At 25.8% G+C, this 14536-nt stretch overlaps 1 protein-coding gene across 1 annotated transcript in view; it reads left to right on the forward strand.

The window, feature by feature from the left end:
- Nucleotides 1-13803, forward strand: part of LOC107457091 (Protein pasi2) — a 27795-nt gene extending 13992 nt beyond the window's left edge. The window contains exons 2-7 of the mRNA XM_016075152.4: nucleotides 2211-2340; nucleotides 5981-6075; nucleotides 6891-6983; nucleotides 8101-8163; nucleotides 10205-10285; nucleotides 13190-13803. Coding sequence (XP_015930638.1) covers nucleotides 2211-2340; nucleotides 5981-6075; nucleotides 6891-6983; nucleotides 8101-8163; nucleotides 10205-10285; nucleotides 13190-13339 — 612 coding nt within the window. The 3' untranslated portion in view covers nucleotides 13340-13803. The remainder of the gene's footprint in view (nucleotides 1-2210; nucleotides 2341-5980; nucleotides 6076-6890; nucleotides 6984-8100; nucleotides 8164-10204; nucleotides 10286-13189) is intronic.
- Nucleotides 13804-14536: the final 733 nt, after the last annotated feature.

Below are 14536 nucleotides of genomic sequence, written 5' to 3' on the forward strand. Positions count from 1 at the left end.
CCCCCCCCCCTCTTTTTTATTGTTTAAAGTAAAAATTATGAAAAGTACAAGAAGCAAATATTAAATCTGATTTTTTTTTAATTGAAATATCTAATTGGTAAAAAAAAAAAGCATGATACTGTTTCTAACAGAGCATACGGATGATTTCTCTTTTAAAAATCATATATTAATACACACTAAAGTAGCTGATTTTGAAAAGTGAGAAATATATATATATAACTTTTTACTGCTCAATCATGTAAACCCTCTAAAAAGATGAATGGGAATTCATCTTTTTACAAACAAGATTGTTACAAAAATTCTATTTGTCTATATTAAAAATATTAGTAAAAGCCTCCGCCATTGCTGGTTTTGGTCTTCAACTTAACGTTACATTTTGTTTTGCTCCGCAAAAATTATGAGACTTAGAAACTTAAAATTACTAAGATGTGTAGAAAAATGTACCGGCATTACGATAGAATAAAAAAAGTTAACATTTGTAATTAATTCAAAAAAACCTTGTTGGAAAAAATACCATACGGGTCGCTCTACAGGCCGCAGAAATGCAAATAACGAGCAGAAATTTGACATGTTGAAGAGGTCACATGTTTGAAGACACAGAGATTTTTTTCGAAATTCCAATTTGTTTGAAAGTTATTCAGTTTTTAGGTGCTTTTTTTACGATTTTTTTTTCCCCGCTTTACGTTACATTTCGTTTCGCTGCTCAAAATCTATAAGACTTAGAAACTTGAAATTACAAAGGTGTGCTGAAAAATGCACAAAGCTTTCGTTAGAATTATATATACAATTCGGTTATTAGTTTGAGAATTATTAACTGTTAAACTTGTACTTGTAGTGAAAAAAAAAAAAAAGCTGGTCGATCTATCTACTGTTTTCTAAAATGCCACTGTAGAGTTAAAATTTGATGCACTGATGGGACCATTTTTTATTTTAATTTTAACGGTATTTTTTTATTCTTTTCGAAATTCTTATTTAGAAAATATTGAAAAAATTGTTTTTTCTTGATTTTTTTTAAAAATATATATCGATTATTTATTCATTGCAGTAGAAAATTTATTTTTCTCTATCAAGATCTCTATTTTATATACTCGCTCACGAATATCTTCGAAAAGTAGCAAAAAAGGGAGAGAGGATGTTGTTTAAGATATAAATATTAACATTCATAGTGAAATTTTTGTAAATAAGAAGAAAAATTTAAAAAAAACTTAATAGCAATAAAAACCGTTCCCTATTTGAATTGCTATAAATATTTTCCAAGAGTAAAATTACCTCTTTTTTTTTTTCCCCCTTATTAAATTTTACAATCTGCATTCCTTTGATTTATTTTTTCAAGTACAGATGATTGTTTTTCAAAACTAGGTAATCATCTATTTCATTGAGATTCACAAAATGTTCTTATAGAAAGCTACAATAATTAGACATATTTCAATTAATATGTTCTGCATTTTTGTTGAAAATATTGACTTTTAAAAATATTTTTTGAGGAGCGTAGTGAGTAGGGGGCGGAGCCCAGTATTAACAGTTTTTACGTTTAATGACTCCATAGAGTGTTTATAACACATATAGCTAAAGAATGCGAAATTCCTAAATTTTATGTAACTTTTAATTATTGATTATGTTACATCTATTTTCCTTCATATAAAATTTTGACTATTCAGCAAATTAGTTTAAAAATACTTTAATGCTTTATATCCGATTGAGCTGGCTCTTTTTCTAAAAGTTTGTTCATAATTTATTTAATCTTTTGCTTGCCTTTAAAAAATTACTTCAAGTAAAATGCCAATGAAATGGGAATTGCAAACATTTTCTTTTCGTTATTTGTTTGACTAAAATAATTGTAAGGAAAAAGGAAATAATTAAACACTTGCTTATGGGAAAATAGTTATAGTTATTTATAATTATCCTAATAGTTATTTATTAATTTACGTCGATGCAGATTTTAGAATTAAGCATACTGTAACAATTAGCTAGCTGCCTGGGTTTACAATTTTTATTTATCTCTTGAACAAAGCTAAATGCCGAAAATGGTTATTCTACACTTGCTGGTCATTTGATGCATAATTGCAAAGGAATTACAAGTTCACTGAATGTAGGATGATAAAAATAATAAAACGCTTAATGAATGTAATAAATAAAATAATTAATGTATGTTTATTTATTAACTCTTACAAATATTTTTATGTTAACCAATCTTCTTTGCACTTTTATAGGTCCAAAGTGTCATCACTCAAATCTTATCGATTTTTGACCTTTATGTTTTAATTGAAGCTTCACCAGGTTCTACTCATTACAGATATTTTGGAATAAATTTTCTTTTTGTGTACAGTGGTAATAAGCATGGTAAGTTGGCCTGATGTTATTTAATATTAACTTATTAGAAAATGCAATTTTTTTATTATTTTAATTTGTGAAGTGAGAAAAAAGTTAGCCTTTCCTGTTTAGGATATTCTTTATGCTTTGTACTTTTATATCTCTTCCTTGTTTACCTTGAAAGTTGTTTCTACTAGTCTAATGGCAACAACCTCCATGACCTAATGTTTGCTCATTAAGTGTTGTTTGAGTTGCCATCAGAATATAAAAGGAAAAGGATTTAATTTTTCAACTAAACTGTTGATTTACATTAAGTACAATAGAAAATTATTATAAATTGTTTTTTTTCCCTTTATTTTGATTTTTTTGTTTTGACTGCATTAAAGTAAGGGGTTTTATTTTTGTATCATTTATCCTAATAGAATAATTAATGCACTGAGTTCAGTTATAATTTTTTTTTTCAAATCCTCCCCCCCCCCTCTTTTTTATTGTTTAAAGTAAAAATTATGAAAAGTACAAGAAGCAAATATTAAATCTGATTTTTTTTTAATTGAAATATCTAATTGGTAAAAAAAAAAAGCATGATACTGTTTCTAACAGAGCATACGGATGATTTCTCTTTTAAAAATCATATATTAATACACACTAAAGTAGCTGATTTTGAAAAGTGAGAAATATTTTGAAATGTGTTTCTTTGTTAAGCATCCAGTTTTGTGTTGATAGTTTTTTTGTTTTAAGAAAGATAATGCCTATTTCTTGATGTTCTAGAATCTCGGTATTGTGCTTTACAATGTGTGAAGATTTTTTTTTTTTATTTTTTTATTCTTGGGATGGGATTGATAAAAAAATTGTGAAGTCAGTAACATGAAAAGTAATGCCTTCAGCCTGTTGGCCAAGTTAATAATGGCGGTTAGCATTAACAGTGATACAACTGGTGTGAGAATATTCAAATTAAACCATATAATAAAAATCTTAACTTAATTCTGTTCTTCCTTGTCTAAACAAACTTCGAAAAATATGTCGACTGAGAAGGTAAACCAGAAAGAGTTTCAGGAAATATTTAACTTAATATTTTTAAAAAATTCTGTATCAGTCACTTGGTCTGTTTATAAACAATAGATTAAAATTTCATTTGTTAATTTTTAGATAAAATGAAATTACGTAAACTTAATTTTAGGAATATCTATATTTATTATTTTTATTAACTTTATGTTAATATTTATATATAACTTGATTATATTGATCTTCTTGATACACTAGGCCATGGTATCCAAAAATCTCAGGTTTTTTCTAGTCGGTGTTTAAAAGAATGGTAACCAAAAACAATAAACATAACAAAACACCTAAAACAATTTAAATTAAACAAATTTGAATTATGTTGAGCTGAAAAGTCAATAATTGTTCATAGATTAGACAGTTATAAAATTCAGACATGATTGTGCTCTGGAAAAAATCCGGATTTTTCTGTATCTGCGATCCTGAATTCCAAAGTCCAGAAGTTTCAAAATATCATGGATCGCATTAATGTATAAGACTTCTTGTATATTTTATTTAAAAAAATATAAGAACTAGAATTTATACTTGGCATCTCTTTCATTCCTAATTATTTTTTCTAGTAGAATAAATGTGGTTAGAGATAAAAGTAAACTTATACATAATTATTAATTTAAATTATTCTGCATATAAATTTATTTAGAATTTCATGTTGTGAAAATATCAATGATTTAAATTTTTAAAGACCACATACACTATTTGAAATGTGTCATAAATGATTTTACTCAAGAAATTTTCATGAATTTTGAGTTGGGCTCACTATTACCCCTGAAAATTTCTAATGTTTAACTTCTTTTAATAAAGTATCTAGAATAGTCTTTATCATAGTCTTAATGCGTAATTATTTTATTAATTAATTTTAAAAGAAGCTGGTTCACTATTGCAATGACTATGGGCTTGCATTTTTTAGGAGATTCATGGTACTTAATTCTTTTTAAATTTTTAATTTTTAGAATTTCTTAAAGAAGAAAAAAAATTAAAAAATCAATTTATTGTGTGACCCCTAAAAACTTCTTTTCTCATCCAAATAAATTTCATTCAATATATTTTTTTTTCAATATGATAACTAGAAGTATTTATTTTTGTTCCATCTACTTCTGCCTTTTCTTTTTTATGCATGTATGTTCAAAATTTTTATTTTTATTTAAATTTTTATTTGTCAGCAGTCAAAATCTAAAGACCTATACTAATTAAATACTAATAATTTACTAATTTAAAATTTCAGCCTTTTCCTTTGCATGAAGTCTGTGTTAAAAAAAATTTTAATATTTTTAAATTTACGCCTAGCTTGCAGGACGCAGGTGTCTAAATATTTTTGTTTAATTTCTTTATTTTATTATTGCGGAATGTTTTTAGCTTGATATCCCGGATAGAAACTAATCTAACTCCTGCATCTAAACTTGATAATTATTAATGTTGTGCAGGTATTATAAAAAAAAAACAACTTTTATAGTTTAATCATCACACATTTTTTAACAGCTGAATATTTTTATTAACTAATAATTGCAAAAAATATGAACCTAAATTAGTTAAATATCAAAGTATTTAAAGTCTATATAGATATTATAATGAAATAAAAATTATTAACTGTGTACAAAACTTTTACCGCAACTTGGGTATAAAATGTTCGGTTACCCATGTCACAGTTATCAACATTTTCTGTTTTAGAGGCATGATGTATCCAATTTGAAAAACGTTATAAAACTTGTAATAAAGATTATTACCTACACTTTGCATATTAATATACAGTGTAACTCTTAACTATTCAGTGCCTGAAGGTTGGAGAAATAATCAGATAGTCAGAGGGGGTACTGATTTTCTATTCATTTGCTAAAAATTCTAAATTAAAATTGCAAAATTAATAAACATACTAAATATAGTAGGTACTACTAGCAAGTTGTCCTTTTTTTCATAAATAATAATACTATTTCTAGAAAATTAATTTCCACTTACATTTCCAATTTTAAGTTAATAAATTTTTCAGAACCGTTTATTTTTTAATGAGTACAATTAAATATGTTGTTTAACTCTATTTTAATCAGCTATTAAGATATTCAGAACTCAGTAATTTTTTTAATAAGTAATATAATTTTTTAAGATTTTTGCAAATCACATGCAGCTTTCACAGTTTAAGTAGTCTAAAAATCTTTCAAATAACCAACTGTGTCATATAATCAAATTTCTGTTAATTGGTGTCCTTTTGTATTAGATTAATAATATCCAGAGAATTAATGTTTTGTTAAAATCTTATAAAAAGACTTTTATATTAATTTTACGGTATTTTAAAGTAGTAAAAATATCAATTATAATTTTTATTGTATCTGTTACAATACGTGAGTAACATAATATAATTTGATTTGTAAGAATTGAATTTAAGATTGTTCAGAAAATAGTGTGTAGGTTAAAAATAATTATGGTTATGTTATGGTATGAGAAATTTCTGAATCATGATTATAAACATATTCAGAATTTTAGAACAGATTTGTGTTATGTTGAAAACTTCTATCTGCAATTCTTCTTAAAAAGTTAAAGCCTTTAAAAATTATAAGAGTAACATAAATTTCTATTAAATATTAAGTTTTGTTTACTTATGAATTTTTCAATCATTTTTTTTCAGTGAGGAATTTACTAATACTATGCTCGGTAATTTCCTTTGCTTTGGCTGTTTATATGTTAGTAGTGTCTGTGATTTTGATGAGAGCTTTAAGGAAGGTAATATATAACATCTGCAATTTCATTATTTTTATCAACTACATCTAAAATAGTTTTTTAAATGTCTCTTAAAGTAAAAGTATTATTTAAATTGATCACACTTGAAATTTTTATTTTAATGAAAAAACCTTGTTAAATTTTATTTTGTTTTTTGTTCATTTATTAGTTTTTTTTTCAGTTATTACTATAATATATGATTTTTATTTTGCATGAAAAGAAATTGGCAGACTAAAGGATAAGCATTTGTCAATAATACTTTTTCACTAATAATGTTCTAGATTGCCTTATAAAAACTTATTGGCTCAAAATAACCAATGAGCAAGACAAAGGAAACTCCATTAATGCTTAATACTTTGCAATAATTTCAATACTTTTGTTACTTTATACTTCTAGTTAATACTTAAAATAAAAAAGTTGGTGTAGAGATAGATAATGAAGATGTTTCTTTTTTTCTTTAGATTAATAATAGATACAAACATTCATATTTTCATAAAATGCATTCCAAAAAGATTAGATTCGATTCGATGTGCAAGTAGAATTGTTATTCATGCATGTATATTATAGCATTTCCCTCCTGGTTAGACTTGTAAAAGTTAGACATACTTTTTAGCCCTGCTTAGTAATGTTTCGTAATCAACAAAGACCGACACTTAAATCATTTATGTAAAATTTTATGACAGAGGTTCAGTAGGTTAAGTTATAATATTAATAATTAAACTTTAATTTTAATCTGATTTATTGTAATGATACTCATTGTTAAATTGTTTTAGTATTATTTTTATTCGGTAAAAGTTTTATTCTTATAATTTTTTTAGGAACTTGAGAAAAAATTCATGCCATGGCTTATGGCAGCTCTCATATTTACATCTTGGAATTTTGTTGCCATTCTTTTCAAATCTACAGCCAATGTATGTACTTTTAATTTGTTTTATTATTTATAGCATAAAACTATCTCTTAGAAATTATAATAAAATTCCCTCATAGAATTCTATGAGGACAACAATGTTTAATCTCAAATTGCATCTGAATGACGTCTCTCCTAAAATTTAAAATTTTTGTGTTACACACTGATATAATTTATTACTGAAAATTTATATCATCTAGTAAAAGAATGTGCTTGTAAATGTGTAATATTAATTTGAATTAATATATTATTAATTAATTAATTTATTATTTTTTAATGCAGAATTTACTTTTTTCTTTCAAAATACATTGCCAGAAATTCTATCTCTCTTATATGAGTCACCTAGGTGCAAAACATTATTAATAGCATTTTATGGGGAAAAAATTAAATGTATTATAGTGAAATTTTATCTCAGTTTCAGTGTGATACTCTTTCAATTCTTATTGCTTTAGTGCTTTAATTTTTGTCCTAACTTTTAAATATTGTTTGCTTTCTTATATCATGGTTTTTAGATTTTAATGTTTTGAATGTTGTTATTTTGAACTAGTAGTTGAATACTTTTTCTGTAACAATACTCATAAATCACTTTACTTTGTTCTAGTAGATTCAGTATAGGAAAGGAATTTATAAACCCTTTTTAAAATAAAATATAAACTGTTTATCTTTCTTTTTTTCAATATTTATTACAAAATTTGTTTTTTATTTGTTATATTTTTTATTTCAAATACAGTTTAACAATTATATAATCTTCATTTAGTTGAATTTTAAACTAATAAAATTCTTTTATGCAATAAAACTTGTATTTTTGTGTTCATTTTTAACCTGAATGACTACCTGCATTATATAAATATTTTCTTGTGTGTAATTATTATTATTAAAAATAAGTAAAATTAAAGAGTTTTTATAAGTATTATAAAGCAATAAATTTTTTATGTATATTCAATCAATTTTTTATTTATAAAGCAATCAATTTTTTATTTATAAAGCAATTAATTTTTGTATTATGTATCAACTTTTTTTTTAAATAATGTTTATTTTACAGAAAATTAGCCTAGTTTTTTTTCTTTCTATTTTATAAATGTTTATTAATGTACGTGTGTTAAAACAAATTTTTTTTCAAGGATCTTTATTATGCATATCATCAAGCAATGCTAATAATATGGACATTGATGTTAGCTGGAAATGTAAGTCATTAATAATAGTGAAAAATTTTATGTTATTTGAAATATATTAATATTTGCTTAATCAAAAGCTTTAACTCACGGTATGATAAATTTTTTGCCAAGTTAAATAGCCATATTAAGCAAAAATTAATAATAATCAGTGGTCTGTTTTGAAGAAATTAGGGTTCGTTAACGGACCCTTCACAAAATAATTTATCTTTTAATCGAACCCTTCACAACTTTGTTTATCTTCATTATTGTTTTGTTAATCGAATAAACCCTTCCCGGGGGGGGGGGAGACAGATGTAAATAAACTAAGTTTTGTCTTCAGCAGACGCTTCTTCCTTTATTCGTCCGAAATTAATATTCTGTGTTCAGCAGTATAGGCTAAATACCAAATATTTGTATGTTGCATCCCTAATTTAGTAGCAGCAATTGCTGTTTATCTTTTAGAATTTTTTTTTTATTATAATTTTACAGTGTTGAGCATAATCTTGTATACAATTAATCTTGTATACAATACGCCGTTACAATTTAAAAACTCCTTGAAAAAGTTTTTTGCATTAACAGGTTTTTTGCACATATTCACAAAAACAGGACCCTTTTTGTAAGAATGTGACTTAACGTTTATATTCACAAATTATGAGTAATTTTTTCACAATTTTACGAAAACGGACCTTTCGCAAAATGTCTGAACTGACCCCTGATAACTCAACTTAATATTGCTAAATTTGTGCTATTCTAAATTTACTTCGTTTTTTTTTTTTTTTTAAATTAAACTCTTGAATTTTTTTAAGAACTTATATTGCAGTAAATAATTTGCAGCGAAGGAATAATATAAAATTTCTTTTACAAGAAACAACTGACCTTATAACAACTTAATTTTCATTTTGTGTACCTACTTGAAATGTCAAAAACTCTTTATCTGTATCTAAAGCTTTAGCTTTCTCTTTATTTATTCATAGTTTTTTATTGTATTGTGTTGTGTAAAGTTCAGATCTTATAATTATTTTGAAAATGTCTAAGAAATTAGAATGTTAATTATAATACTAAGTTGCAATAAAATAAAATAAATCATATTGTGAAATAGAAATAGTCATTCTAAGAAGAAATTTATATGTAGTAGCTTTAAATCTGTACCTTACTTCTATCTCTCTTGCATATCTCTAAAATGAATCTTGCATGAAATTTCATTTATAGATTCTTAATGTTTTATCGTGCCAGTAAAAATACAAATATTTTAGAAATTGTCTTTAAAAATAATAGAAATTAGTATTTTATTATTTTCTCGTTACTTTATTTTTCTTTGTTTTCATCTTTATTTATTTTTTCTTCATAGATCTTGATTCTTCTGTATTTCTAGTTGCTATTTTCATTTTAAATGTTAATCTAAATTGTTTCAGAAAATTTAGAAACTTTCTTTGATTTCAAGTGCTTTTGGTAATTCTTATTTCAGACTTAATGTATGAATACTTGTGCATGACATATTTGCTCTTACCACATCTCTGTTGGTTAATGAAAATGTTACAGCAAATGTATTAATTACTTAAATTATTTTCCTTATTTGATTTAATTCCACTCTTAAAGAATAAAATTTATGTTTTAATGCATGAATACTTACATACTTTTAAACTTAAATTATCTGTATTTGTAATTGAAATTGCCACAGCAAATTAATTTGTTCCCTTAAAAATATGTTTTATTTAATTCCTATCCATTTGTTTTACGAGGTTGCTATGTCAAAGTTATTTAAGTTGGTTACCCTTGAATCATATGTAAAACCTTGGAACAACAAGAACTTGATTAATTATTATTAAAATGATTTTTGAAATGTCGCATTTCTAAGATGACATACCACACAGCAAGAAGCAGTTTATTTGTTAGAACAGCCGAGAAAATTACCAAAAGCAGCTAATTTGGTTTAATTCTGTTGTAAATTTAGAAAAAAAAATTGATTTCCATCTTATTTGTATAAAGTCTATAAAAAATAATTAAATATTTGAAAAGATGATGCCTAAATTTTTTGACAAATACTTGTACTAATATTTCTAATATATTGCAGGTATTTTTTATACTGGTTGTTTATTCCAACTACCAAGAGCTAACAGACATTACTAAGCTTGAAGATATGGCCAGGCTTAAAGTATGTATCTATCTACAAGTTTGTTTTTTGTCTGCTTTATCTAGATTATTATTCCTATCTAAAAAGTAAAAGGATAAAAAACTTTTAAATATTTTAATTGATATGAATTAATTAAAATACAATGCTTGTGTTTATTGCATATACTTAAATTTTAACTCTTTCCTATTTTTACCTAAATAACGAAACTATTTTCAAGGCCTTTAAAAAGTTTCAAAAATTCCTTTTTTAGAAAAAAAAATTATAAAAATCTTGTAAGCTTTAATATATTAATGCTTATAATACATGTTTTGTAACATTTACATGTATTTTACTAAAAGAATAAACCCCGTGCCAGAATTTTTTTTTCTTCTTACGTTTTATATCCATGTTTTCTATTTCTTTCTTTCGTTTTTTTTAAATTTTTTTTTAGTATCTCCTTTAAGAACATTCCACATGTCATAGGGGGAAAAAACTACTGTAATTCTTTTTTTTTTTTCCTTTAAAAATAAAAAATTTCTGTAATGATTGTCTTTAAATAGAATTTAAAATTAATATTATAAAAATTAATTCCAAAATTGCAAAAATTTAAAAAATAGTTTGTTTTAAAATTGATTTTTTAGAACATTTTATTTTATATTTTAATAAAATATGTCTGTGAGTGGGGATTTTGTTACAAATTCAGATGTGTAGGAAAAGAATTAATAAATCATTGTGGTATATTTTTCTTTTCTTTTTTTGATTTGGTATATATAAAATCTATTCAATATTCTTACTCTGACATTAGCACAAAAATATTAAATCACACATTAGAACGTTCACTTTATTGCTCACAGGTCATACCAATTACATCGTAAATAGTATTTTGATCATCTTTTTACAGTAATTATTGCTTCGAATTTTTGTTTTATAAAATCCTGATGTCTTTCATTGCTCAGTTATTACTATTGGTGATATAATGATATTCTTCTGATTCTTTTCTTTTAAATACGAATATTATTACAACACGGCATTTGATTAGTTAACCTTTAATGTTGTTTCAGTAGTTATTTCTTTTTTCTGAAGTACTTTTTTCTCATTTGATATTATTTCAACACATGAAATTTGCATCATGCATTTAAACACCTAATCACTTTTTTGACACCCTCAATTTATGCCTATGGCATCATAGCCCACGTGGTGTTTTGATTGCATTTTATTGTATAAATTAATATTTTTGATATTAATTTGTACATAGTTTTTAAAAATCACCATATAGTTTGGACGTATTTAATATATACTCCCGATGTATTTTATATAGTATGAGAGCTTCAAATCGCGCATTAGAGAATTTAATTTTTGACGCTATGATCCTATTGTTTTTTATGATCGATTTTTCTGCAGTTATTGCTATTAGTTTCCTCAAATTGTTTTAGGTAATATTTTTTTAATAAAATATTGTTTATTACAACAAGGGAAATATGGATTTGAGTAACCCTTTTTTGAAGAGTCTGATTGCGTGATTTCGTCATGAATCTTTTTTTTTTTTTTTTTTTTTTTTTTTTTTTTTTTTTTTTTTTTTTTTTTTTTTTTTTTTTTNTTTTTTTTTTTTTTTTTTTTTTTTTTGGTAGTTGCTGCCACAGATTTTGATGAGTTATAATTCTTTTTAATGTTATGAATATTTTATGTGTTGATTAACTAAAAATTCTTACATTTACTATTAAAAAAATTATATACTATTTAATTCTATACGTAAAGGCTTTTTTTTTCATTTGTAAACATGAATCTGTTCTGTTGCTATTGAAAATGTCTTTAAGTATGGTATAAGTGTTAAGAAGAACTGTCGCAAAACACTCGAAAAAATTCTGCCACTGGGAAATGAACTAAGGTCCTTTTTCTGTGAAGTATATATTTAATTTAAGCTTGCTATTCAATGATAGTAAAAATTTATATGAGCTAAATAAGGATATCTATAATATAATTTTGTTCACAATGTTTAATCATTTAGCAAGTTGAAATCTGTAGAAAGATGTTTTTTTAACTATAATATTGTTTGTGATTTATAAATATTGTGTCAATAAACCATCTCAGATATTTTAGTTTAAATGCCTATAACAAAGATAGTGAACTTATGGCATGCCTCAAAATGGCACACAACTGGTTCTTTTGTGGCTTGCAACAAGTACAAATTACTTTTAGTCGCTAACATTTACTAATAGTGAAATAAAGAAAAAGAACTCATAAACAGGCGTCATCAAAGATGGATTTAAAAGCTCATGTGAACATGGGTACCATTATGAGAAAAAGCTTATATGAAATAATTTTAAAATATTCTGTCTATCATATAGACAAAAATGTGAACTTCATAACTCTACATGCTCTAAAATATCTCAAGTTCAAGTTGCTACAGAAAATAGATTCTCAGTTTTAATTTACTTCTTATTACATTATCACCCAACCATGTTCAAGCACCTAGCCCCATTTATAGGGCTCTATATTTAAACGTCTGTGGTAGGAACCCCTCTTAATTTTGACCTCAATCAGATGATGGAAACATTGACTGAGCTGGTGCCCCTCTCTTCAAACTTCCACACCACAACCAACAAAAGGATTTTCAGCTACAAGACATATACGTGCACCTTGCTGTGTATACATGCCAGTTGTTTTATTAGCTGCCAGGATAGAACTCACTACTCCCAACCCTCTAACCAGCAGTGTGAGTGATGCCTTAACTGACTGCTAGTCTACATTCTAATCTACATTAAATTTCAGATCTTTGGCCAACTTATGCTTACACCTCAATCGACACAAATACAAACCTAAATTCTTTTTGTTATTATATGTTAAGATTACATTCTTAATTCTATAAAATCTTTTTTTACAAATATATACTAAAAATTTTAAAGTAGAATAAACTTGTATATTCTAACTAATTTTTTTCTTTTTCAGATGGGCACAATGAGTAGTTTGAATACCACATCTCACAGCCTTTCACATTATTCTGTTAATATGTTGGGTGGGACACAATCCAGAGCCTCCACTCCTCATGGACCTCCTTTAGCACTTACACCACATGCACCACCTTTTGCTGCAGTTTGATGAATAATTGGTTCACACAAGCTTTTTTTTTTCTAAAAGCAGCATTTAACATAAGAACCAAAGACATTTTGTGTACATTCCATCCATTTCATTCCGTCCTACGATGTAATACTTTTTGTCATGAGTACAATTTAGTTGGGCATGGGCATCAATTTTTGTAAACATTTTAACTAACCCGAGTGTTTTTATACAATTGTTAAATGTTTTTTCCTCTTTTTTTTTAATTATTTTATTTTAATTATATCTTATTTACACTCAAAACTTTATGCATTTTTAGAAATTTGTTTTTGGGAGGGATATGTTTTTTTTTTCTTTCTAGAATTTTTCATTCCAATTTTACATTATGATTGTATTGTATAAAAGAGAAAACATTTATTTGCTGCAATCATCAAACATTGGGATGATTGAGTTATTGTTATTTGTGTACAAAGTTGAAAAAATAAATATTTTTAAATCAAAATAAATTTTGTTATTTTTTTTTAAATATTTGCAATGTATATATCAGACATTCTCATCATTATGTCTGGTTCTATAAAGTATGTTTGGCGCCTAGTTTATTTATGCCTTTAGGATGTCTAGAAAATAAATATTTTCAATTTGAAATATTTTATTTCTTAATCATTGCAAATGAGGATAGGGCAAGTCTGCCATAAGGGCCAATTTCTCCCATTACTTGATCTAGGAGTTCCTTGTCTTCTGCATTGGGTTCAAAATTACGAAGATACAGAGTTAAACTTTGTTAGTTGTAAACTGAAATTTTGTCGGCTATTCAGTGATGGTTATAAAGTTAAAAAATGAGAATAGGGAGCTAAACTGTCAATGAAATTACTCAGGTTCGTTTCCCAGCGATATCTGGTCAATATAAATTCCGTGGACGACTCGCACCGTTTACATTACGAACGTAAAATATCCTCAATGGTAGATAAATCATGGGTTAGAGTCCGCTTGCTGTGAGGCTAACCAAAGGAGGTTTTCGTGGTTTTGTTCTCCATGTAATGCAAATGCAGATTAGTTCCATCAAAAAGTCCCCCATAATGACAAATTTCTCCCAATACTTGATTCTGGAGTTGCCTTGTCCTCTAGATTAGGTTCAAAATTACAAGGGTATGGATTTGAGTATAAGTAGTCGTAAACTCAAAATTGGATCAGCTGTTCAACAATGGTTATAAAATAAAAAGTTAAGATAGGATATACTTT

This window comes from Parasteatoda tepidariorum, chromosome 7 (genome assembly GCF_043381705.1).
Source record: "Parasteatoda tepidariorum isolate YZ-2023 chromosome 7, CAS_Ptep_4.0, whole genome shotgun sequence".
In the NCBI taxonomy this organism is placed as follows: Eukaryota; Metazoa; Arthropoda; class Arachnida; order Araneae; family Theridiidae; genus Parasteatoda; species Parasteatoda tepidariorum.